General features: G+C 50.9%; 11 protein-coding genes across 11 annotated transcripts; 6 read left to right on the top strand and 5 right to left on the bottom strand.

The window, feature by feature from the left end:
* Positions 1-170: 170 nt before the first annotated feature.
* APUU_11828S (HD domain-containing protein) lies at positions 171-881 on the bottom strand (the record flags this gene model as incomplete). Its single annotated transcript, XM_041697961.1, has 1 exon — positions 171-881. One exon carries the CDS (start codon positions 879-881, stop codon positions 171-173), a length of 711 nt encoding a protein of 236 aa, XP_041551194.1.
* Positions 882-2,368: 1,487 nt separating this feature from the next.
* Positions 2,369-3,048, bottom strand: APUU_11827S (uncharacterized protein; the record flags this gene model as incomplete). Its single annotated transcript, XM_041697960.1, has 3 exons — positions 2,369-2,514; positions 2,577-2,870; positions 2,919-3,048. 3 exons carry the CDS (start codon positions 3,046-3,048, stop codon positions 2,369-2,371), a joined length of 570 nt encoding a protein of 189 aa, XP_041551193.1.
* Positions 3,049-3,872: 824 nt separating this feature from the next.
* On the top strand, positions 3,873-7,211 carry mph1 (3'-5' DNA helicase; the record flags this gene model as incomplete). Its single annotated transcript, XM_041697959.1, has 1 exon — positions 3,873-7,211. The coding sequence occupies one exon, from the start codon at positions 3,873-3,875 to the stop codon at positions 7,209-7,211; it is 3,339 nt and encodes a 1,112-aa protein (XP_041551192.1).
* A 237-nt stretch (positions 7,212-7,448) lies between these two features.
* Positions 7,449-8,615, top strand: cap2 (F-actin-capping protein subunit beta; the record flags this gene model as incomplete). The annotated part of the gene is made up of 5 exons (XM_041697958.1): positions 7,449-7,477; positions 7,613-7,992; positions 8,086-8,355; positions 8,435-8,482; positions 8,542-8,615. The coding sequence occupies 5 exons, from the start codon at positions 7,449-7,451 to the stop codon at positions 8,613-8,615; spliced, it is 801 nt and encodes a 266-aa protein (XP_041551191.1).
* Positions 8,616-8,990: 375 nt separating this feature from the next.
* APUU_11824S (mediator of RNA polymerase II transcription subunit 11) lies at positions 8,991-9,603 on the bottom strand (the record flags this gene model as incomplete). Its single annotated transcript, XM_041697957.1, has 2 exons — positions 8,991-9,434; positions 9,520-9,603. 2 exons carry the CDS (start codon positions 9,601-9,603, stop codon positions 8,991-8,993), a joined length of 528 nt encoding a protein of 175 aa, XP_041551190.1.
* A 313-nt stretch (positions 9,604-9,916) lies between these two features.
* TAF5 (putative transcription initiation factor TFIID subunit) lies at positions 9,917-12,408 on the top strand (the record flags this gene model as incomplete). Its single annotated transcript, XM_041697956.1, has 5 exons — positions 9,917-10,096; positions 10,202-10,340; positions 10,397-10,440; positions 10,488-11,302; positions 11,352-12,408. The coding sequence occupies 5 exons, from the start codon at positions 9,917-9,919 to the stop codon at positions 12,406-12,408; spliced, it is 2,235 nt and encodes a 744-aa protein (XP_041551189.1).
* Positions 12,409-12,832: 424 nt separating this feature from the next.
* On the bottom strand, positions 12,833-14,342 carry ppe1 (putative ribosomal protein/carboxylic ester hydrolase (Ppe1); the record flags this gene model as incomplete). Its single annotated transcript, XM_041697955.1, has 5 exons — positions 12,833-13,068; positions 13,134-13,387; positions 13,447-13,537; positions 13,591-14,087; positions 14,167-14,342. 5 exons carry the CDS (start codon positions 14,340-14,342, stop codon positions 12,833-12,835), a joined length of 1,254 nt encoding a protein of 417 aa, XP_041551188.1.
* A 420-nt stretch (positions 14,343-14,762) lies between these two features.
* APUU_11821A (uncharacterized protein) lies at positions 14,763-16,389 on the top strand (the record flags this gene model as incomplete). The annotated part of the gene is made up of 2 exons (XM_041697954.1): positions 14,763-14,912; positions 14,977-16,389. 2 exons carry the CDS (start codon positions 14,763-14,765, stop codon positions 16,387-16,389), a joined length of 1,563 nt encoding a protein of 520 aa, XP_041551187.1.
* A 685-nt stretch (positions 16,390-17,074) lies between these two features.
* npl4 (nuclear protein localization protein 4) lies at positions 17,075-19,224 on the top strand (the record flags this gene model as incomplete). Its single annotated transcript, XM_041697953.1, has 4 exons — positions 17,075-17,173; positions 17,264-17,394; positions 17,448-18,894; positions 18,967-19,224. The coding sequence occupies 4 exons, from the start codon at positions 17,075-17,077 to the stop codon at positions 19,222-19,224; spliced, it is 1,935 nt and encodes a 644-aa protein (XP_041551186.1).
* Positions 19,225-19,818: 594 nt separating this feature from the next.
* On the top strand, positions 19,819-20,637 carry APUU_11819A (GPALPP motifs-containing protein 1; the record flags this gene model as incomplete). Its single annotated transcript, XM_041697951.1, has 1 exon — positions 19,819-20,637. One exon carries the CDS (start codon positions 19,819-19,821, stop codon positions 20,635-20,637), a length of 819 nt encoding a protein of 272 aa, XP_041551185.1.
* Positions 20,638-21,030: 393 nt separating this feature from the next.
* Positions 21,031-21,841, bottom strand: pst2 (putative NADH-quinone oxidoreductase Pst2; the record flags this gene model as incomplete). The annotated part of the gene is made up of 4 exons (XM_041697950.1): positions 21,031-21,132; positions 21,198-21,597; positions 21,654-21,739; positions 21,815-21,841. 4 exons carry the CDS (start codon positions 21,839-21,841, stop codon positions 21,031-21,033), a joined length of 615 nt encoding a protein of 204 aa, XP_041551184.1.
* Positions 21,842-22,159: the final 318 nt, after the last annotated feature.

The following is a 22,159-nucleotide window of genomic DNA, read 5'->3' as shown; positions in this document are numbered from 1 at the left end:
AATACGGCGACGTTACTTTCGTTCAATTCAACACTGGCCTGATGAGCCTTGCATTCGTTCGGTTTTCTTATTGTTTTGGTGCGCATGTTACATACCCAATGAGAATAGACAAGAAATGCTCCAATATACATTTATTTTTAATATATCATAATAGTACTAGTAGCGTATATCTAAACAGAAGCCTCCTCAATCTCTTCCTCCCACCACCTCCGAAATTCGACCAGCCTCTCCGTCCTCACCCTGGCCATCCTCCTCCCTGTCTCCGTCTTCATCATCCCCTCCAACCTTTCCAGCTTCTCACCAAAATGCCGGACCGAATTCTCCATCTCCCACACATCCCCGTCCTTGAGCATATCCCTCCCCTTCGCCCCGAGGAAGGTAAAACACCGCCCAATACCCACCGCACCAAGGGCATCCAGCCTATCTGCATCCTGCACAATCGCCAGCTCAACGTACCCCTCTTCCTCAATCAACCTCTTCACAGCCCCAGGATCCTTGCACTCAGTCGTATACGAGACATGCGAGACAATCATCTGGACTCTGCTCGCGAGAGCCGCATCCGCGCCATGCGTGCGCAGAATATGCTCAACTAGTTTATGCGGCGGGATTGCCCCATTTTCTGACCCCGCTGGATCCTCTTTGGGAAGATACTTCCTATCGCTGATATCGTGCAGCAGGGCTGCTAGATGCACAGTGAGCTCGTCGATTTGGGCCCCTACTTTTATCATCTCTGCTTGTTCGGATTTGAGGATTCGCAGGGCGAGGTTCACGACGCGTTGGATGTGTTGAGGGTTGTGGCTGGGGTCGAAGTCTTTCATGCATTCGGTGACGAATGCCGAGATTGAGGTTATGAGCTCGTGGGGTTGTGAGGATTGACCCATCTTGCGGTTTTTTTCTTGTTGTTCTCGTTTTCCTCGCTGTCTGTTTCTTTTGCTGTGGGTGGCGAGTGTGATATGCGGGAACTAATTGCGGTGGCTCGATTACGTGGTAGGTTAAGACAGGCAGCAATGTGCAACCTAGAGATTGATACCTAAATACCTAGGTGAGGAGCCAAATGGAGATCTGTGTAGGCCCGTAGGGTGCTAACAAGTATCGCAGACGCGTTTATGGCTTCAATATTACGCGTTGCGGGGATAAACGAAAAAGTTCCGATTGGGGAGTATATACGGCGGGTGTTGCCGCTGTGTTACACCTTCAACCATTTTGAATCTTAATTGATTCTGGAATCATCCAAAGAATTGTCCCCACTGATTGACTATGAGGATCTGAATCTCGAGAATGATGTCGTTCAGTTAGGTATGGGTCCGATCCACAAGGACAAACGGGGATCAACGTGTAGATGCTCTATTGGACTAAGATTTTCTGAACAGAATGCTTCTTTCTCAAAGATAATAACCATTGCTACTAGTTGTTCAAGATATCATTCCCACCAGAGGGACGAGTAGTAGTTAATGTCCCAAGTCTTGATGTTGCACGCTTTGTTTGTGGGTGATTTGGCACCATTATTGTCTCCATGTACATCTATATCAAAAAAAGCGACGTTAAGCCGACCACCATTGGTTCTACATCTATCCGCATCTGCCAGACCAATCCCGAGATGTGGAAAGTCATCAGCCGCATACTCCACTGGGCCTGTTTGGTGGCGCACACTGATGTTACTTCTCGTAGGGCTTTCCCTAAGGCTTTCCAGAGTAAATGTGCGGCGTAGTGGTACCCAACTCGCGCGGCGGGAAAAGCCGAACTGTAGCACAGTAAGACTGTAGGGGTAGGAGCTTGGCTATCTTGCAGTGAGGAGCTCAAATGCTCGATTGACCATGGACAGCAGACATGTGATGAGTTCGGGCTGGAAAACGGATCGGCTTTCGAGTGCCCTGTTCTGGCTTTGCTTTGCACGCCGACTATCGACCATTAGGTTCCTGGGCGGTTCAAAGAGAATTGGAGGGCGTTCGACTGGAAATTGCAAGGGAGAACCTTAATACGAAATGAGAAAGGGACAGGAGTGGGACTGTGGGTAGAAGCACCCATGTGGGGGAGGAAGGGGTTAACGTTCTGGAGTCTGGAGAGATTGACACCGCTGATCGGCATACCTCGATGTGTATCCTGAAATCCAACTTGGCGAATTTACGACGCGAACTTGGAATAAAGGATCGGGGGCAATTGAGGATTGTGAGAATTGAACAGAAAACCGGTTTAAATAAGTATTATGGTATCAAAGCTCAGATGACTATTACAGTAACAGAGAAAGTAAAGACTATGTAAGTAGCCGGTAAACAAATCGCATCCATGCCTTGTTTTCCCGTCTCTCATGTACCAAGTCACACCGCATTTTCACATCATGCGTGTAACTCAATGCGCTGGTAGAAGCCGCTTACAGAGCCCAGGCAGCGATAAGGAAGCTAGCCAGGCCAGCAGCGGAAGCGCCGAGCTTGACAGCAGCGTTGCTCTCGTTGGGCTCGTCTCCAGAGCCGGTCGAGCTAGGAGAATCGGATTCGGAGCCGCTGGCGGAGTCCGAGTCTACAAAACAAGTCAGTCCAGGTTGACGAGGGAAACAGCCACGTGAGATATAGAAAACGTACCATCCCCATCGTCGTTGGAGTTGCTGTCGTTGTCATCATCAGAGCTACCGGTTGGGGTAGCGCTCGAGTCACCACTGCTGGTGCTGGAAGCAGAGTCGGTGGCGCTCGTAGCCCCGGGGAAGTAAGTGGTGGTGATGCACTTGGCCTGGCATTCAGCGTAGGCCTTGGCGTCGGCTTCAGAGCCGTCACCCTGGTCACACTTCGAAACGCAAGTGTTGGTGTCGTTGGCCTGCTGGTCGCTAGGGCAGGGCACGTTCATGCATTTGGCCTGGCAGCAGACGTCCTTCTCGTCACCTGGGATAGTCAGTATAAGGCCATGCTGCAAGACACTACGACACGTACAGTCGAGCAAGCACTGCTCCTGGGGGGTCGGGCTGTGGGTGGTAGCCGGGGCGTCGCTGGTGCTCGAAGATGAGTCCTGAGCAGCAGCCAGGGCGAGCAGCGAGGTCAGAGCAACAAGAGTGAACTTCATTTTGGCAAGTCAGAAACGACAGACGTGATAGTTTCAATGGAAAGATTCGTCAAAGGAAAGAAGCTGGCAGAGAAATCAAACGAAAGACGATGGAGAGAAAAGAAGAAGAGAAAGAAGAAATAACAAAAGAAGAAGAAAACAACCGGGGGCAAAAAAGCAAAAGAACAAAGCGCAGGCTACTGCAGCATGAGCAGCTGGTGCAACACGAGACAGGCTCCGGCAATTGGAGCGTGAATCACACAGAACTCCAGGGACTTTTTTTTGGTGCTATTATTGAAACCCCCGACAGACTTGTCGCTCACGGCGGCCTGCTATTAGCTGAGTTTCACCAGGCGAGGAGCTGTGGCACCGATCAATTCCCTGGCTCGGGCGGAGCTGCTCGATCAAGATCATCTGGTCGTAGGACTGTTTTAGATTAGCTGGTCATTTATTTATTGATTCCTCTGGTGTGAGGGGTCAGATTGGCCACAAATCAGGAGATTGCTCTGCCTGGCATTTGCGAGTGGACGAGAAGCTTCCAGAGCGTCAAGACTCGAGAGTCGAGAGTTGAGACGGAGGGAAATCCGGGGGGCGCCCTAGTAGGTAGTGGACCCATAATAACAAAGTCCCTTCTGGTCCAGCCTTCGAGGGTTTCAAGCTGATAAGCAAGCCCCGATTGCACTAAAAATGAGCCCGCTTTTACCTCATGGAAACTCGCCCTCCCAATTGGCCTGATTGGCCCGAATTAACGGGCTTTCGGCCTGAGGCATAATGCAATCACGTGGTTTCGTGATGCCTCGCGTCGCGTTCTCCTCATCCGCCACTCCAAGTTGTCCTCATTGGAGATGCCGCAACCCGACATGTCCGACCTTGATGGAGGTTCCCCCGACTACCTGGACGATGACCTGGACGGTTTTTTGGTCCGCGACGATGAATCCCCGAGATCAGCAAAGCGACGCCGCGTGAGTGCCCGGAGCGAGCGGCCGCGCTGGAGAGTCGACGGTAACGAGAGTAACAGCGAGAGCTTCGGGTCGCAATCAGATTCCTACAGCGATGACAATGAGCACCGCCGGCTTTCTTCACGCCAATCGCCTTTCTATTCGCGAGATGATCCTGGAGAGCAGAAATCCAAATACAAGACGTTCGTTTCCAAGCAAAGCAGCATTCGGGACAACATATTCGTCACGCAGTTAACCCAACCCCCGTCACCACCTGAGATGATCCGTGGCCCTCGATGGAAGAAACCCGATGCTGTTCCTCCACCTCCAGTATTTGACACAGCCGTCACCGGTCCTCAAGCCGAGGACCCCGATCGGGAGCATGACTATGGAGATGATGACGAAAGCCTAAAAGCCGCGATCGAGGCATCACTACAATCATTTGAAGAAGAAAACGCAAGAGATACTATCTCGGTTGCCTCAAAAGACCTTGAGTCTGCCACAGTGCCCAACACAGCTGAGTCGGCAGATTTCTTTGATGACATCCCGGACGATGCTTTCGATTCGGATTTGTCTTTATCCCCGCCGACAAGACAAACACCACAAGTGCCTTGGGCCACCTCTGAGGCTCGAATGCGTCCGCTAGGTGTGCGTCAAACAACCTTGTTTGATATAGCTGCTCGAAGCCCGGCAACCCAGCCCGCACGAGGTGAACAGATGATATCTCCACCAGATAAGGTTGAGCCTCCCACTCAACACAGACTCAATCAAGACTCTTTAGAGACATGGATATATCCTACAAATCTGGGCAAGACCCGCGATTACCAGTTCAATATCACTCAAAAAGGCTTGTTTCATAACTTGCTTGTAGCTCTGCCTACCGGCCTGGGGAAGACTTTTATCGCCGCCACTGTCATGCTCAATTGGCTACGTTGGACTCAAGATGCTCAAATTATATTCGTTGCTCCCACGAAACCGCTGGTAGCTCAACAGATATCCGCATGCCTACAGATTGCGGGTATTCCGCGCTCTCAGACAACCATGCTCACAGGTGAAGCTCCGCCTGGGGTTCGTGCAGAGGAATGGAAGGCAAAGCGGGTCTTTTTTATGACTCCCCAGACTTTAACCAACGACCTCAAATCAGGGATCGCCGACCCAAAACGAATTGTGTTACTTGTTGTTGACGAAGCCCATCGTGCTACTGGTGGGTATGCCTATGTGGAAGTGGTCAAGTTTCTCCGGCGGTTCAACCAGAGTTTTCGCGTCTTAGCTTTAACCGCAACACCCGGTTCCACTGTCGAATCGGTGCAAGCTGTTGTTGATGGACTTGATATCTCGAGGGTAGAAATCCGTACGGAACAGTCACTTGATATCCGAGAGTATGTGCATGCGAGGAACACTGATATCCAAACATTCCAGAACTCGGATGAGATGATCCTCTGCATGGACCTCTTGAGTAGCACATTGCAACCACATGTCGATCAGCTCCGCACACTGAATGCTTTTTGGGGACGGGATCCGATGGCATTAACACCATACGGACTTACCAAGGCGAGGCAACAGTGGATGATGTCTGATGCTGGAAGGAATGCAAACTTTGGTCTGAAGGGAAAGGTCAATGCGATCTTCACTGTCCTCGCGAGTATGGCGCACGGTATCGACCTGCTCAAATATCATGGAATCACTCCGTTATATCGCCATCTACTACACTTCCAATCTAATACTGATGGACAGAAAGGTGGGAAGTACCAACGTCAGATCGTACAGGATGAGCATTTCAAGAAGCTCATGAATTATCTCGGTCCATGGACCAAGAACCCCGAGTTTATCGGACACCCAAAGTTAGAACACCTAAAGCAGGTTGTCTTGAACCACTTTATGGATGCTGGTGAGGGTGCTCATGCTAGCCAGACGGCTACCAGAGTGATGATCTTTGTGCATTTTCGAGACAGCGCTGAAGAAGTGACAAGAGTGTTAAAAAGATATGAACCCATGATTCGACCTCATGTATTCGTGGGGCAGAGCAGCGCCAAGGGCTCAGAGGGAATGGGTCAGAAGACTCAGCTTGATATTGTTCAGAAGTTCAAGAAAGGGACCTATAATACCATTGTGGCAACCTCAATTGGTGAAGAAGGATTGGATATTGGAGAAGTCGACCTCATTGTTTGCTACGATTCTTCCGCCTCTCCTATCCGCATGCTGCAACGCATGGGGCGAACAGGCCGAAAAAGAGCTGGAAACATTGTCCTTCTCCTGATGCAGGGCAAGGAAGAGGAAAATTATCTCAAAGCGAAAGACAACTACGAAAAGATGCAACAATTGATAGCAAGTGGCACACACTTCACGTTTCACGATGATAGATCTCCGCGCATCCTACCGAGTGGAATGAAGCCTATCTCTGATAAACGACATATCGATATACCGAACGAGAATGAAGCCGGAGATCTACCAGAGCCAAAGAAACGCAAAGGACGGCTCCCAAAGAAGCCCCCGAAGCAATTCCACATGCCCGATAATGTCGAAACAGGGTTCATGACGGCAGCAACCCTGACAGGGACGTCAAAGCCGAAGCCAAAACCCAAGTCGAAGCCGAAGGAGAAGCCAAAACCCCGGATACCGACTCCAGAGCCTGTTCTAGATCCGGACGTCGATGATGTCCTGCTCACTCCAGCTCAGCAGAAGGAACTCGAGCAGCACTACCAGGATGTAGGAGGGACGAGTCCACAGTTCATCCGCTATCCTAGAAGTGATGCTTTCCCGCAACTTCAGTCAGTCCAGCGGCCGACTAAGATGGTGAGACACAGTTCCCTCACCCGGCGTGTCATCGGCGCACTGCAACGAATGAACCAAGTCGGGGCAGACTGTGATGATCGTTTCAAAGAAGTAATAGCGCGCGAGTTGAAGCTATCCTCCGAAGACTCTCTTCTCCCTTGCAAGTCTTTAACGGGTGGACCACGTCGGCACTCACCCAAAATTAACTCGAAACCTACTAGCCCGCCCTCTTTGCCGGGGAACTCTGAAGGTGAGGATACCGATCCAGAGCTCCCATCCCCGAGCAAGCTGTTCTCAGCACCCGAGGGCCATCAACGGCCGAAGCCGTTTCAGCCTCCACGTAGGGTCAGCCAGCTTGTCACTCTTGAAGACGAGTTTGACTTGCCTGATCCCAATTCTTTGCTTACGCCGGGCGCCGGGCGCGGGTCTATTCAGAAACGGAGGGCCATGTTTGATTATGACAGTGATGAATAACGTTAAACCAGTATAATTTAAGACCTTTTAGGTTATTTGCATATAGAAAACGATACTTGGCGAGATTCATACTTGGTTCAGTACCTTTCGCGGACGGGGAGATGTGTGGAGCTCCTACGGTAATACACACGTCAGACTGTCTGCGCCCACGCACCTCCCGTCCGCCTTCAGGGACACCTCCGAAGCAAGCAGTAAACATCATCAGAACACAACTACACTCTCCGGAATTCCATAACAATGGCGGATGCTCAATTCGATAGCGCGCTGTAAGTACCTTTACCTAGTCAAATCAACTCTCCTGCGATCTGTCTTTCCTCCCTCGAAGATGCCAACGGGGGGCGATTCCTACCCCAAACCCAACCCCGCTTGCAGCCTACCACTGACACCAATGCTTCCTGCAGCGACCTTCTCCGGCGGTTGAACCCCCGCGATACAAAGCAGAATCTGCAGGCCATTACGTCCCTTATTCCAGATCTCACCGAAGACCTCCTATCCTCCGTCGACCAGCCGCTCGAGATCCGTCGCTGCCCCAAGACAAAGCGGGATTACCTCCTCTGCGATTACAATCGTGATGGCGACAGCTACAGATCTCCCTGGAGCAATGAATTCGACCCACCGCTCGATGATGGCACAGTACCGAGCGAAAGAGTGAGAAGGCTGGAGGTTGCGGCGAACGAAGCGTTCGATGTTTACCGGGAACTCTACTACGAGGGTGGTGTTGGAAGTGTCTACTTCTGGGATTTGGATGATGGGTTTGCGGGCGTTATTCTCTTGAAGAAGGGTAGGTTTTAATCTCAATGGTCTCTTGCATTACAGGAGTGATGGTCTCCGGGTCTGTGATGCTCTGGTACTGATGATATACAACTACGAACAGGGGTATCTCCAGGCGGCAAGCACTCCGGCGAGTGGGACAGCATCCACGTCTTCGAAGCGACCGATCGAGCGCGCCAGGCTCACTACAAACTGACTAGTACAGTGATCCTTCACCTCTCCAACGAAACTGAAGCTCTTGGCGAGATGGACCTGAGCGGGAACATGACCCGGCAGATCGAGGTCGATTTGCCCGTTGATTCGGATGCAAGCCATGTCGCCAACGTCGGGAAACTGGTGGAAGACATGGAGTTGAAGATGCGGAACTTGCTGCGTATGTGCTCCAGATATTCTCTTGGGGGATATCCAGCGCCGGTAAATAAAGGATTTTGCTAATCTTGTGGTACTTGCAGAGGAGGTCTACTTTGGTAAGGCCAAGGATGTTGTTGGCGAACTCAGGAGTAAGTTTTGCTTTTATTCGATTTCGGAGGTTTGGCTTTAAAGCTAATCGTTTACCTAGGCGTTGGACCGCTGTCGGAAACCAATAGAGACAGGGCCACCCAGCAGGAGATGCTCCGGGGACTGCAGCGGTAGGCGGAATCTTGGGTTCGGTGGTTATAGCGATTGTTTCAAATATCAGTAGTTATTTTTGCGTTTCCTGCAGATGCGGGGCTAGTCCTTGTAGGTACATCCTAGGTCTCTGTGCAATTAAAGTCGATCTACGATCCACGAAGGCGCTTCGTCATTTGTACAGATAGGTAGTGTTGTATAGCAGTGCATTCGAATTCGGGTATCATAAAAGGCGTTATCCAGTATCGGACGCAATGTGCTCATCCAATAAAAGGGGGTGGCAAAAGTAAAGGGGATCGCTCCTGTAAGCCATGCAAAACAGCACCTAGCTCTGGTCGAGGTATCCTCCCTCCGGGAAAATTTGGAAAAAACGCCTGCTCATCATAGCCAGAGGGGAGATCAATCCACCTCCATGCTCTCCTGGCCTCCTCCCTTCACCGCGGTCTGTTCGCCAGGGTGTGCCTGATTAATTCGGTCAACGAATTGTCTCGCAGCCGCCCATAACTCCGCCTCTTTCTCCTTGCCCACAGTATCTTTCCTACTATTCAACCAGCTAACGTCCAACGGATTGGACGCGCCTGGTGCGGTTGCGGCCGAGCCAGAAAGGTCGCCGGTCTTAGAAGATGAGTCCGGGGCTAAGATCGAAGTTTCTTCCAGCGCGTAGACCTGACGCCGGAGTCGGACATCAATTGACGAGAGGAGTGCAAAGTATTGTGATGTAGCTTCCTTGAAGCGAGCTTTATGTGAATCAATCGAGTTGTCCACTGATGAGGGGTCATTGGATCTCGCGTTTGTGAGTGCTTGGATTGCAAGGCCAGCAGAGTGAATTAATTTGGCTACATCCTATAAAGTCAATTAGTAGTTAGTCTTGAATCAGCGTTGGAATGAGCATCTGGAAATTCAAATCGCAATTCCGAGTCGGTCGTACCTTGTCAATTTCATTCAATTGGCGAATGCGGTCGGCCGAAGTGAAAACCTGGATTGGTTTCTCGGAGCCATTTTCTTCAGCCATATTTCTGTCGCCTCATCTAAAGTCGTTCTGGTTTTGTGTTGGAAGACTTGTGAGGAATTACTGGGGAAGATGGATCGTCATGGTTGTATTCCATAACTAAGTGAAGGAAGTCACGTGTTGACTCCGGGGAGCAATGCTTACCTAAACACAGACCAACTTCGTTCAACTTCTATCAGATCAAAAAGACGCCTGTATAGACATCCATCGCTTCTGCGTCATTGCGCCTCGGCATACCAGTCGCGTCGCTTTTAGGGTCTAATTCTCTTACACCTAATAGGCTAGGGAGGTTGAGAGCGCCTCAGGGCGAGTGAACATGTCTGCGCCTGGCGGGGCCCCGAGCCCTGCTCCGCGAAGTGGGAGTATGGGCCCCGGTGCTGGTGTACCGATGCCTTCCCATCAACAGCAGATGGCTTCAACACCTGTTGGAGCGCCAACCCCGGGTCCTGCTCCACCACCCAGCGGAGCGATGTCGCAACAGAACCTGAACCAAATTGTGAGCACCTTATCCGGTTTGCTGTTTTGCGTTTGTTTGCTTGGAATCTAAGATTATGGCGTTTGTCGGCTCGGTGGTTATAAATTTCTTGCTAACTCTCCTCAGGTCATCGACTATCTCGCTAAGAAGGGATACAGTCGGACAGAGGCCATGCTTCGTATGGAGTCTGCCAATCAAGAGATAGATGGCCGGCCCTTGCCTCCCTTGGGAGAAGATGCTCGTCCTAAGTACAGGACTGGTTTTGGTAAGATGGTTAACGGCCTTTTCTTTTCTTTAGACGAAGCTAATTCTGGTCACTAGATTTACTCAAGGTCTGGGTTGAGGATAATCTAGACTTGTATAAGGTACGGCCTCATTGTTAGTGCCATTACGATATACTAATATTGAACAGCCGGAACTAAGACGTGTTCTGTGGCCGCTTTTTGTTTATTCTTTCTTGAATATGGTGACCTCTTCATACACACCAGAAGCTAAGCAGTTCTTTGAAGCCAACAAAAATCTATTCTTGCCAGAGCATATGGAGGATGTGCGGGTCTTGGAGCCTATCAGTCTACCCGAGCACGTACAAGATAATTCGATTGCCAAGTTATACCGTGGCAACAAGTATCGCCTAGTGCTCAGCAATCCTGCGTTTGGCAGCTTGATGCAATTTCTTGAAAGCAAACAGAAGGAAGGTGGTTCGGTCATGTCGGCGATCTTAAGCAGCTTTTGCACCATTATCACCAAAGAGCGGGCCGCCGATGATAGGTTCAGCTTTGCGGCGATGCTCACCCAAGCTGGTATGGGACAGAGCGTCCCCACCGAAGACGAGGGTATTCCGGGTCACCACCCTGGCTCTGCATACACCGGCGATAATCCTGCGATGGCTGGTACTTTGCCTCGACTCAAACTAGCGAAACTTTCCATGGAGCAGGATCTCGAAGGTGATGTGCGTGCGGAGCTCGCAGACGAAGACGCAAAGATTCCCCCAGCACCTGGTCAAAACACCTTAGTACAGGAGCTTGACCAAATGATCAAAAAAGAGGATGACGATGAAGCTCCGACTCGCGCCGATATTCCATACCCTCCGTCGACTGCCCGCGATGTGGCCATCGAGGTGCAGAAAGTCAAAGAGAACCGTGATAGGTTCCGAATTGAATCTAGGACCGGGGGTGTCGGTCCTGCCGTTAGTGTCTGCATGTTCACTTTTCACAACACCTATGATGGGTTAGTTCAAGCACACCATTCCAAGGTTTATCTTACTAACTCGATCCAGGGTCAATTGTCTAGATTTTTCGGACGATAATCTACTCGTTGCAGCTGGTATGCAAGAGTCATACATCCGTGTTTGGAGTCTAGACGGAAAGAAGATCACCTCAGCAGATGACAGGGTGGACGACCACCCAACGAATTCGCGCCGTCTAATCGGACACTCAGCGCCAATATACGCAGTCTCTTTTGCCCCATCCGCAACTCCCAGCGAAAATGCCGTGGCGCCAACAAATGCCCGCTGGTTGCTTTCATCCTCTGCAGACAGAACCATTCGACTCTGGTCCCTCGACCTATGGCAATGTATGGTTGTGTACAAGGGCCATGATCAACCAGTATGGGATCTCCAATGGGGTCCCTTCGGCCACTACTTCGTTTCTGGAGGTCACGACAAGACAGCCCGTCTCTGGGTAACAGACCATATTCGTCAACAACGCATTTTTGTCGGTCACGATGATGACGTTGACTGCGTCTGCTTTCATCCAAACTCTGCTTATATTTTCACCGGTAGCTCCGACCATACAGTGCGCATGTGGGCCGTAACAACAGGTAATGCAGTCCGCATGTTCACCGGTCACACTGGCAACATCACAGCGCTTGCTTGTAGCCGTGACGGCAGAACCCTCGCATCAGCAGACGACCACGGTTCCATCTTGCTATGGGACCTAGGACCCGGCCGCCTCCTCAAACGCATGCGCGGCCACGGGAAGGGAGGCATCTGGTCCCTCAGCTGGAGCGTAGAATCGAACGTTCTCGTCTCCGGCGGCGCAGACGGCACAGTCCGCGTATGGGATGTCACTGGCCCAGCTCAAGACTCATCGCAGGGTCGAGTCGTCGGGGAAGGCGGCGCAGGCACGAAGATCGATGGGGCCTCCAGCTCCGCGAATGCCACACAGACGTCAAGCACCGTCGGCCCCGGGATGGGCCACGGAAAGAAAAAGGGTAAAGATGTTGTCGTCTCGCCGGACCAGATCAGTGCTTTCCCAGCCAAGAAGAGTCCCGTGTATAAGGTGAAATTCACCAACATGAACTTGATTATTGCTGGTGGCGCTTATCTTCCTTGATTGGCGAAAGTCTTTCACAAGGGAATTTGAGTGCACATCTAGCGCCGGATACCCATTGCTTTTTACGTCTACACGTCTCTTTTTCGAACTATTTTCCTTAGGTTATACCTCACATCACACTTCCTGTGAGGTATATAATCCGTTTTGCATGGACTTTTGGCAGGTCAACCTGACGGCGTCCCGGCTGGGTTGAAGATGGCATTGGTGTTTTTTATGTTTTGTTTTTTTCTAAAATTCCTTCGGGGTGGTTGGATATTTACTATCACGTAACTACTAGCAAGCAGCTTTCAAGGCATAAGGGTTCGTTAATTTGAAATATAATATTCTTTTCCTAATCGCCCTCTTCGTTTATTACATGTACCGAAGACCAGCTTCACCGTACCCGGCGTAGTATTATATATGTGTAAGATGTGAGGTTTGTCAATTAAGACCGTTTAAGAGAACCTGTACTCCCACCCTCGGGTTTCCCCAAAGGCAAGCCAGTGCCTGTTCCTTTTTTCATGGCTGAGGATGCCTGCATATCGGCTACCTTGGGAGGAAGAACTAGTGCACTGCGATCATTCCGCTTGTAAAAATCTACAAGGATCTGCGCTGTCCTGGCAGGTTGATCCTCTTGGATAAAGTGACCTGCGTCCGGGAAGACCTGGAGTTGATATTTCCCTGCACATTCAACGATTAGCATGCGCAACTCTTCACTTGAGTAAAAACGGAAATTAAGAACAGACCTTGCATCTGGCCAATCATCAACTCTTTATCCAGTCTATCAGTGCCAGCCAAAAGCAAAAGCTTCCCTCCGCGAGCCTCCAGGAATTTCCGACTCAAGCCGACAAACCAGTCTTCCCAAAAGGGCTTCGTTTCGGCGAGGTTAGTACGCCAGACCCAAGGTTTTGCTGGGTCTGTGGGTGTATCTTCATGGTAGATGAGGGATGGGACCGAGACGCGGGCGGAGGTTCTGTTGCGGATTGTGCGCGATCGTGTGCTGTGTAGGCAATCGTTAGCAAGGCTTTGTGGGTTGCAAGTTGGAGTGGAGAGACGTACTGCCATTCTATCCCGGAAGCTACGGATGGGAAGCGTGATGGTCGAGTTGAGAGATATGTTTCCATACTTTGGAGCGCGTCCATTGCAGACCCTATTGACCGTGAGCAACCAGGCCCTAATGCTCAGGATGAGATTATAGCGTACCTTCGACAACATCCAAAACAGCATATGCTAGTAGCTTTGCACCTAGTTCACCATTTTTCGCAACGTCCGTGATAACGGCACCTCCCAAACTGTGTCCGACAAGGACGATATCCGGCAGAGCCTCCCAGCCCATCTTGGCCTGCGTTTCACGGATAACGAAGAGGAGGTCTTGGTTCAATGTATCCAAGCTCAGATCAAGCTGGACCTTCGCGGGTTCGGCATCCCCGTCTTCACTGGCCCTGCTTACAGATGTACTGCCATGGTCTCGAGCGTCCGGCGAAAGTATACCGGCGTCAGGGAGGATCTTGCGGATCTCTGCGGCGCAGGTTGCGAAGGAAAGGCCAGAAGAACCAGCGCCATGGTGCATGACGAATAGTGGAGCTGAGCCTGTCGGCGGAGTAAGGTATGCATGATGCACTATGTCAATATCGTTAACTGTTCGCGAGAGGTAGAGCTCCCGGGCGAAGAAGTCGGTCCATTCTAGGGACGTTGATGATCTATCTTGCTCGTTGTGCCCGGCATTAGTCTCAGATCGTATATCTCGTAGCAGAACATAAGAAAATAAAATTTGCGCACCCTCGACGGCCTCCAGGCCTGGCAAATAACTGTTTGGTCGGCGAAGGAGTCACCGTATCTGTTGAGGAGGCTGAAGACTCGCCATCCTCCTCGGCGAGCGTCTCAGGAATGGGAGGGGGCTCCGGGGGTAGCTTGGCTAGTTTCGATTTCGCGAAGGACTTCTGCAGGTCGCTCATGGTTTGTTTATGGATGAGGTGCGCTGTAGTGTTTGGAATGATATAAAGCAGGCGAGGAATGGAGATGTCGGCTGCTTTGTGGAGGAAAGCTTCAGTAGCTTGGTCAACCCCACCCGTTCTCTCTACCTCTACTGTCTACAAACGCGGGTCGGCTTTTGAGATCCAACTTGGATGTGCGCACTACTCCAAAGCAACTCCTCTTCTATACATTGACAGAGCTAATTCCAACTAATAGACAACATGGTGGTATAAACAACCGATCACGATACACGATCTTCCATGGATGGTTCTCAGCAATGTTGCTGCAATGACGTCAACACCGTCATCTTGATCGCCGCTGGTTTATAAACTGGAGATTCCAGTCTCCCGTGGCCACCTCTTCCAGACCGTGGGATAAACCAGCTGTACATATCCGGCATCATGGTTAATATTTTTAATCGACAGACGCACGAGAATCGAGAAGATGAGCATCAAGAGGGGGAGGATCGAGAACAATATCCGGCTCCAGATGAGAGAACTCGACTTCTCCCTCGCGAGACCGAGCGGTATTTGAGTCCTGATGACCCTGCTGTATGTTTGCGAGCTCATAAATCTTCGTTCACTTATTGAGATTGAAAACTAACCCCTGCTTTAGGTCTCTCCTTACAACCTCTGGAGCGTTCGAGCTCTACGGGGTCTCACCTCTACCTTTCTCGCCGTCAGCTTCATCTGGTGGACATTCCTACTTGTATCCCTCTTCGTCAGTGCACCGGCTTTACACACTCGCGGATCGGGTTTCTTCGCCTTTGCCTACACTACGTTAACGGTTGGATACCTTCTGTTCGGGCTCATCTTCTTCGCCGTCCCCTCGAAACCGATGACAGTATGGGGTCTTGTGCTCGCCCTATTCTTATTCATCGACATGTGCATAACAGTCGCAGTGCCACGCATACGACTTGAGGAAGGCTGGGTCGGCATAGCTACTGTGGTCTGGGCAACCCTCATCGCAGTCTACAATATTATGCAGAACCGTTTCGTTGCTTGGGGTAAACGAGAGGAGGAAGAGCGGCTCACAGGCCGTGAGGAGACCCGCCGGTCTCTACGAGAATGGCTCGCCGTGCTAGCTGAGACTCTCTTCATGGCCATCATTGCCATAATTTCCGTGCTTTTCATGATCACACTGGCGCTCCGAGCGCGAGACGCCACCCTCCAAGCCCCAGGGCAGAAATTCTACGTCACCGGTAACAACTACCAGATACATCTTGACTGTGTAGGAAACTCGACCGATGATGATTCAACACCAACCATTCTCGTTGAAGGTGGTGAATGGCCTGTCGAACATACTCTCCAACCATTCATCGACGAGCTTCAGCAAAAGGGTGCTATATCCCGCTACTGCTACTGGGATAGACCAGGAATCGGGTGGTCTGACAATGCCCCTTCCCCATTCTCAGCTGGAATGGCCTCAGATGCACTCTCAGAGGCGCTCGCATTGGCTGGTGAAGAAGGCCCCTGGGTCCTCGTCTCTGCAGGCGTGGGAAGTATATACAACCGGATCTTCGCGAGTCGCCACCTACTCGAGGTCAACGGCATCTTCTTAATAGATCCGTTGCACGAAGACTACCTATCCGACATCGGCGATCCGGGCTACGGCTTCGCTCTATGGGTCCGCGGCATACTTTCACCGCTAGGCCTTGACCGTATATTCGGGGCTATCTTCAGGCATCGTACGCGCGAGGACCGTGTTTTCGGCCGCAGTTCCTATCAAACGGGCAAATTCATCCGTGCGAAGCTCCAGGAGAACCTAGTCGCCGAGTCCTTGACCTCATCTGAGATTCAAGCTGCGCGGCATGTTCAGATGGCTGATACACCGTTGATGGTTATTAGCTCTGGGGACGAAGTAAAGAAAAGTGATAAGTGGGCTGATAAGCAGGAGGATCTCACAAGCATTACGAAGAATCTCAAAAATTGGGATATTGTCAAGGATGCGCCGCATGATGTGTGGAAGACCACGGAAGGGAGACGGGTCCTGGAGGAAAGGCTGAGAGCTATGGTATCGGAAAAATGATTTATTTGTTTCTCGTGTGTATATCTTGCTTGTTAATGTACTGTATGCTATGCTTAACACCAATCAATTAATATTGTACATGGCTCAACGTCCGCCACCTGCTTGCTTGCCGCGCTTTACCTTGAAATTTTGTTAATATCCCTTCCGATCATGCTTACAAAAGCGGGAGTTTGATCAGCAGGAGGACATGTCCGCTCCTGATGTCAATAATGAAGTATATTGCTTTCATGGCCGCTGTAATTCAAAATCACCTAGAGAGTAAACAGGCTGAGGTACTGGACGCGTGGGACATGGCACTTCCGCAGACATGGCCACAACTTTCCGCACGTTAGACTTCCGTTACATGCCGTACTAACCATCGCTCACTTAAGGAAGTTAAGGTTAGAGAAGTCGAGTATGTTTGATGAGATGGAGAATGTCCATGGATCAATGTAACGAGCAGGCGGTTAGATAGGCGGTCACATATGACCGGCAGAATACAGTAGGCATTACGACATGGACTGAAGTGCCACACAGAGCCGCTGACCTGACTTGTATCTTTCAACTATCTTCTTTTGCCTTCCCATTCCACTCCTTTCTATCTCAGAAACTGTCATCCTTATCGGAATGAACTCACACCGACAGTATTGATTTCTGCCTTTAGATACGTCTAGGTCCGTCAATCTATCTCCGTCGAGCTGTCGTCATGGCGTCCCGCACGATCATTCTGAGATTCGAGAGCCGGAACGGCCAGTTTCGGTTGAACGTCAGCCCGCAAGATTTGTTTCCCTCTCTTCAAACAAAGGTATAGCCTCTCTATATTGTCTTTATATTTTATTCTGTTTTGCTTCTGTTTTGTGCATGGTGGGCGGACAGACACTGATTTGAGCTTTAGATTCTGGAACATCTCCCCTCCGATGTCGAACCTTCCTCGATTAAACTTTCCAACAAGCCTATTGGAGCTGCTGGCGATGAGCGGATTCTGGATACATTAGATGGAGTCTCTTTTGAGCAGGTTGGATTAAAGTTAGCAACAGCAATAACGCTGTGGCAAACAATCTCTAACGTTGGAAATCTAGGCATGGTGACAAACTCTACATTGGATACCAATCGAAGCAGGATCTTCAAGATGGCGCCAGCAATGGAGTTGCTGCAGGATCATCTGCACGACGTCTTAATGGAGCCCCTGTAGCTCCAGACAGTTCTCGATTACCGTCCAACACCGCTTCTGTTACCGTCAAGAACCCTTGGGAAGCAGTTCGACAGTCAGCTCTTGACGACCGCTTGGAAAAGAAGGATGGGAAAATCCATCGACCCCGTGACAACAAGATGTGTAAACACAGTGCAAAGGGCATGTGCGATTACTGCATGCCACTTGAACCTTACGACCCGAAGTATCTAGGAGAAAAGAAGATTAAGCACCTATCATTTCACTCATACCTGCGCAAAATCAACGCTGCGACGAATAAACCCGAACTCGGGAGCTCCTTCATGCCGCCCCTCAATGAGCCATACTACCGGGTAAGACCAGATTGCCCCTCTGGCCATCCGCCCTGGCCGGAAGGAATTTGCACCAAATGTCAGCCAAGTGCAATCAGTCTGCAACCTCAAGAATATCGCATGGTTGACCATGTAGAATTCTCCACGCCTGACCTCATCAATTCGTTACTTGACTTCTGGCGCAAGTCGGGCACCCAGCGCCTTGGATATCTTTATGGCACATTTGAAGAATACACAGAGGCGCCCCTCGGAGTTAAGGCTGTCGTACAGGCAATCTACGAGCCACCGCAAGTGGATGAAGTTGATGGGGTTACACTGCACGACTGGGAGAAAGAAAAGGAAGTGGACGAAGTTGCACGTCTTTGCGGTCTTGAAAAGGTTGGGGTCATTTTTACTGACCTGCTCGATTCTGGGCGAGGCGATGGTTCCGTTATCTGCAAACGACATATTGACTCGTACTACCTTTCTTCCTTGGAAATCGCCTTTGCGTCACGTTTACAAACACAGCACCCCAAGACAACGAGGTGGAGCCGAACCGGCCATTTCGGGTCCAACTTTGTGACTTGTGTTGTTAGTGGAGACGATGAGGGGGCTATCGCCATCAGCTCTTACCAGGCCTCGGTTTCAGCAGTGGAGATGATTAGGGCCGATATAATTGAGCCGTCCGCCGAGCCGTCGGTAATGCTGGTACAATCGGAGGAGGATGGCGACAGCAAATCGCGGTACATACCCGAGGTCTTCTATCGGAAGATCAACGAATACGGAGTGTCCGCGCAGGTAAACGCAAAACCAAGCTTCCCGGTCGAGTATCTTTTGGTTACTCTGACCCACGGATTCCCCACGGATTCCAAACCGCTTTTCATTGACAGCACATACCCGATTGAAAACCGCGAGGTTATTGGCGAGGGGCAGGAATTACGCAGTTTAGCTCGGAAATTAGTGTCCCAAGACCCAGATAGAGCAATCCGTGCAGTGTCCGACTTCCATCTGCTATGCTTCCTTCGCTCCTTGTCTACTTTCAGCAAGGTAAGTTCTATCATCGCATCGCTCGGGCTGCTCCGAGAAGCATCAACTAACTGCACATCACCCAAAAACTAGGACGAGGAAGCACTCCTCTGCCGTGTGGCTACAACCCAGAATCCCACAGATGGTCTACAGCTCATCAATACCCCCGGATGGGCAACATTAATGGCAATTCTTCAGGAAAGCGGTGAGCGGCCCCCCAAGCGTCCCTGGCTGGATTCTTCACGCCCTGTGCCCCAGCCCGGAAAACGTTACCTTTCCTCAAGGGCTGAGTCTCCCAAATCTGAAAGTGAACAGCTTGCTAAGAGGTTCAAGGGAGCTAGTCTAAGGTGACCGGTCGATGTTCTCCGAGCCGCCGCACCTGCCCATTCATCCTATCCGCACCGGTATCCGATATTAATTCGATAGGCCACCCTTGACCATGCCCGTTCGAACATGTATCGTACTTAGTTCACTGGACCGAATGGTTATGGCACCTGCCATTTATACGGGGCCCGTTAGGTATTTGGCTACGGTTTTGGATAGTGGTCAAGGTTGTAGAGCGACTCTAGATAGTGTCTTTAGGTTAGTATATCTGGCCAAGTAGATGGCTCGGTACATGTGAATAGATAGTTCACCTTGATTACACGAATGAAGCGAAAGTGATAGTAGATATTGCCTTGGTATCTCAACCATGGACACTCTGTGTCAGGCATGATCTGAAACCGTCGCGTGCGGTTAGATAATATGAAGAATACCACTTCGATATTCCTTTTCATCCCAGCTTAACGGCCATATGGACTTGGAGTGAGACCCGCCGAGGTGGTCGATTGCCTAATCAGGACACTAACAAGATGTTTGATCTGTTTGCACCAAAATCATCCTTCAATCCATCGGCTCGAACCCCGACATACTTCCTCTCCTTCATTCACAATACACACTTAAACCATGGACAACTCGTCAAAACGAAAACTCGAGCCCTCTGCGGCGCCCGAAGCGACGAGTCAAGATACAGAAAACACCGCCGACAAGCGCCGCAAAGTCATCGGCCCATCACTCCCACCGCCAACCTCCAACAACGACAGCGATAACTCAGATTCGGACTCCGACTCGGACGACGATGACTTCGGCCCTAGTCTCCCGCCACCAGAAGGCTCAATCCCACAAGCACAACAGCAGCCAAGCACCCAATCCACAACCCCGCCTTTAAACGCAGAGAAAGGGCAAGAAGAGAAACCTGCGCCGAAGCGCGACGCATGGATGCTCGCGCCGCCCACGGGGGACTCAGATCGGTCCCGCGTTGATCCTACGAAATTACGGAACCGGAAGTTCCAGAGCGGGCCGCGGGCTGGGAATGCGCCGGCCGGCGGAGGAGGGGTGGATAGTTCGTGGACTGAGACGCCGGAGGAGAAAATGAGGAGGTTGCAAGACCAGGCGATGGGAATCTCTGTTCCTGGTGCTGGTGGTGTTTCGTCTGCTGGGCCGGGTGCGGATGATAAGACTGCGCAGGCTATGAGGGAGAAGGTGCAGAGGTATAATGAGCGGGTGAGGAAAGATGAGGCGGGATCGTTGGTTGAGGAGAAGAAGAGGAAGGAGAAGGAGAAGGGGAAGGATGGGGAAGAGGAGGAGGATGATCCTAGTAAGAGGGCTTTTGATAGGGAGAAGGATATGGCGCTGTCCTCGAAGCTGACGCACGCGCAACGGAGGGAGATGATGAGTAAAGCTGCGGATTTTGGATCGAGGTTTTCTAAGGGCAAATTCTTATAGATATTGTTTTACTTTTCACGGTGTGTTATGTTGTTGTGTGTAATATAGCGTTTCACGAATCTCAACGGAAATGAAGCATATAAAAATGAATATTTGAATCAATTTCTAATTATTTTCTTATATAAACTTTAAAATCATCAATCATCAAGTCTCCTTGTAGCTAAAGGGCAAAGACGACACCGTCAAACGGACAAAACAACCAGGGGTATATCAGCGAGCCGATCAGAGAATGTTACACTTCTTAGGAAGCCCGCAAGGGCCGCCTTCGCTGTCCCTCTCTGCATTCGCCGCTTGGGAACCCTGCTGCTGAGTTTCGTTCTGGGGTGTCGCTTTTGTTTCCTTTTGCTGTTGAGCAGGCTGTGCCCCGGACTTGTTCTCCCCGCTGCCATGCAGTCACGCGAAGTTAACACGAGAAATGTGGTCCCAGAAGGACTTGCCCTGGGTCTCGGCGATCTGGAGCTCGAGAGGAGTGGGCTGGCGAGAGCCATCGGCACCCTATAGCACAAAAGATCAGTCTCTAATTCCCTAAACATTTTTTTCTCTGGACAGGATAGACGTACAGCAAAGGTACCAGCACCCCAGGCGCTACCACCGTGGACCTCATCGAGGTTGGCGAGAAGAGGGAAGGCAGTCTTGTAGCCAAGGGGTACGTAGATGAAACCGTGGTGGGAGAGGGTGCTCATCGAGGCGAGAGCGGTTGATTCCTGACCACCTCCAAGGGTGCCAGTAGAGACGAAGAGACCAGCGTAGCGGCCGTAGAAGCCACCGGTGGCCCAGATACCGCCAGTGCGGTCCCAGAAGGTCTTCCACTGAGCGGGGAAGTTACCGTAACGGGTGGGAATACCGAATAGGACGGCATCGTACTCAAGGAGCTGCTCGGGCTTCTCCAAGACGGGGACGGAAGACTTCTTAGGAGCGTGCATCTTGTCGAGGACCTCCTGGGGGAGGGTCTCGGGGATCCTAGTGACGTATTGTAAGCTTTGATGTCTTGGTGATGGCGCGGGGCATGGACATACTGGTAGAGATCGGCGGAGCCACCAGCGGCCTGAATACCCTTGAGTTCGGCCTGGGCCAGCTTCTCAATGTGGCCGTACAAAGAGTACTAGATCAAACATGAGCGTTAGATGGTGCTTTCGGCAATTATTTCCCTGCAGCATAATGGATGCGGGGTACGTACGAAGACGATAGCAACCTTGGGAGCCATTGTGACGGTTTGTGACCTCGAAAGGGGGGAAGGAGCTGTAAGGAAGGGTGGTAGAGTGATAATGGTCTAAGTTAAGAAAGGGGCCGAAGAATTGGATGAGCAGTTGCTTCTTATAAGAGCTGAGGAGGGATTAGATAATGTCCTAAATGTGAAGCTCTGGATTTTGTCATCGATTACAGATGCGGCCCCGCCTGCTGCTGATTGGCCCAACCATGCAATCCGCGGGTCTCCCCCACATGCTTCTTGTTAGTTCAGTCTTACACAGACTTGACAAATGCCCGCCAGCTTCTAGACATGTTTCGATTTGGTGTAATCCCG

This window comes from Aspergillus puulaauensis, chromosome 1, assembly GCF_016861865.1.
Source record: "Aspergillus puulaauensis MK2 DNA, chromosome 1, nearly complete sequence".
NCBI classification, from domain to species: domain Eukaryota; kingdom Fungi; phylum Ascomycota; class Eurotiomycetes; order Eurotiales; family Aspergillaceae; genus Aspergillus; species Aspergillus puulaauensis.
The sequence above is the reverse complement of the archived record's forward strand: the minus strand, read 5'-3'. Positions and strand labels throughout refer to the sequence as shown.